Source organism: Limulus polyphemus, unplaced genomic scaffold (genome assembly GCF_000517525.1).
Source record: "Limulus polyphemus unplaced genomic scaffold, Limulus_polyphemus-2.1.2 Scaffold6443, whole genome shotgun sequence".
Taxonomy (NCBI): domain Eukaryota; kingdom Metazoa; phylum Arthropoda; class Merostomata; order Xiphosura; family Limulidae; genus Limulus; species Limulus polyphemus.
In genome coordinates this window covers 27,372-29,016 of record NW_013672053.1, presented here as the reverse complement: position 1 = coordinate 29,016, position 1,645 = coordinate 27,372, and the positions used below count along the sequence as shown (strand labels likewise).

General features: G+C 44.1%; 1 protein-coding gene across 1 annotated transcript; it reads left to right on the top strand.

Moving 5' to 3' along the window:
- Nucleotides 1-317: 317 nt before the first annotated feature.
- Nucleotides 318-1,642, top strand: LOC106473723 (frizzled-8-like; the record flags this gene model as incomplete). The annotated part of the gene is made up of 1 exon (XM_022402119.1): nucleotides 318-1,642. A coding segment is annotated over exon 1 (952 nt), but the record flags the coding sequence as incomplete, so codon positions are not given.
- Between the last annotated feature and the right edge of the window lie 3 nt (nucleotides 1,643-1,645).

Here is a 1,645-nt window from a genome sequence, read left to right as displayed (position 1 = left end):
CCCGCGACAGCCTGAGTTTCATCATTCTTATATAACTAGTAAATGAACTTTAATTCCTGAACCGGTGAGTATCTTAGCATTCAGTTTCTTTTATTCCATTATAGCTACAAATACGTGACATTGTTTTGATACTTTCAACGTATCCTACTGCCTTCTAGTGTCAAAGTTTGTAATGTTCTTGCAAGCAGTTGGAAATTGATATCTGAATACATAACAATAATATTTGTTATTACCTAAACTAATGAAAGATGCAATGAAAAGTTTCTTTGAAAAATATATTTGATTTATTATTTTCGTTTCTCTGGTGTTCTAGACGGAGACTATCCCTGAACGACACCTTGTCGTGCGTGAATGGAGGACTTGCTGCCTGAAGCGGTTTGTGATTGGCTATTGGGCGATGACGTCGACGTAATCTTCATGCATGAATAGCGCCCTGACAAGTAGTAGAGCTGTCAGGAGTCTTGATCTGTGTGCAGAAAAGCGGGTCGCTTGCACCGAGGACACAATCACTCACTCACCACGTACAAGAGGTTGGATTTAATCTTAGACGACTGTCGTTATCAGAAAAGAAGGAACTTTTTAACTTAACTATAGTTGGGTGGTTTTGCGAAACATCACAGTGATCGTTGATGAAAATTACTTTTTTTAGCTTCAACTTTTATTTCAAAGTTCGTTTATGGTCGGAGCAATATGTTTCATTTTAAAAAGAAAAGTTTCAAGTTTCCGTCAGTTGGGAGTTCTTCCAAATTCCAGGCCACTACCCCGAAGGGAGTGAGCAGGTTTCTAGGGCTCGTGTTCCTGGCAGCTAACGTCGCGTGTACATCTGACAGAAACCTAAAGTGTGAAGAAATCACTATACCAATGTGTAGAAACATTGGCTACAACTACACTTCCATGCCTAACCAGTTCTACCACGACACCCAGGAAGAGGCGGGAATGGAAGTGCAGCAATTCTGGCCTTTGGTGGAAATTCAGTGTTCCGATGATCTGCGTTTCTTACTCTGCTCGATGTACACACCTATCTGTATGGAGGACTACCACAGCTCACTCCCTGCGTGTCGGTCTGTCTGTGAACGATCACGAGCCGGTTGTGCTCCCATTATGAGGCAGTACGGATTCGCATGGCCCGAGAGAATGAACTGTGAAGGCTTGCCTAACTATGGAGATCCCAAGAATCTTTGCATGGACGAAAAGGAAGGAAGTGGTAGTACTAAACCCAAATCATCTTTCATTCTGCCAGAAATTAAACTACCAACAGGCATGAAAGCTCAGATCCCTGGACATGGTAAGTGGCCTGAAGATGTGCCGGACGTCCCTATTCAGTCCAAACCTAATCCAAATTCCCCATCTCTGCCAGAAACTGGCACAAGTGATTGTGGGTGCTCGTGTCGCTCACCGATGGTGCCTCTACTAGAAAGTAACGAGAGGAATTATTACAACAAAGTAGAGACTGGAAGTGTATTGAACTGTGCTGTCCCTTGCCATGGTGCCTTCTTCTCTACCGACGAACACACTTTCGCTACGCTGTGGCTCGGACTGTGGGCAGTGCTGTGCTGTGTGTCAACTAGCTTGACCGTTATCACCTTCCTGATCGACATGCAGAGGTTTCGCTACCCAGAACGCCCTATCATCTTTCTGTCCGGTT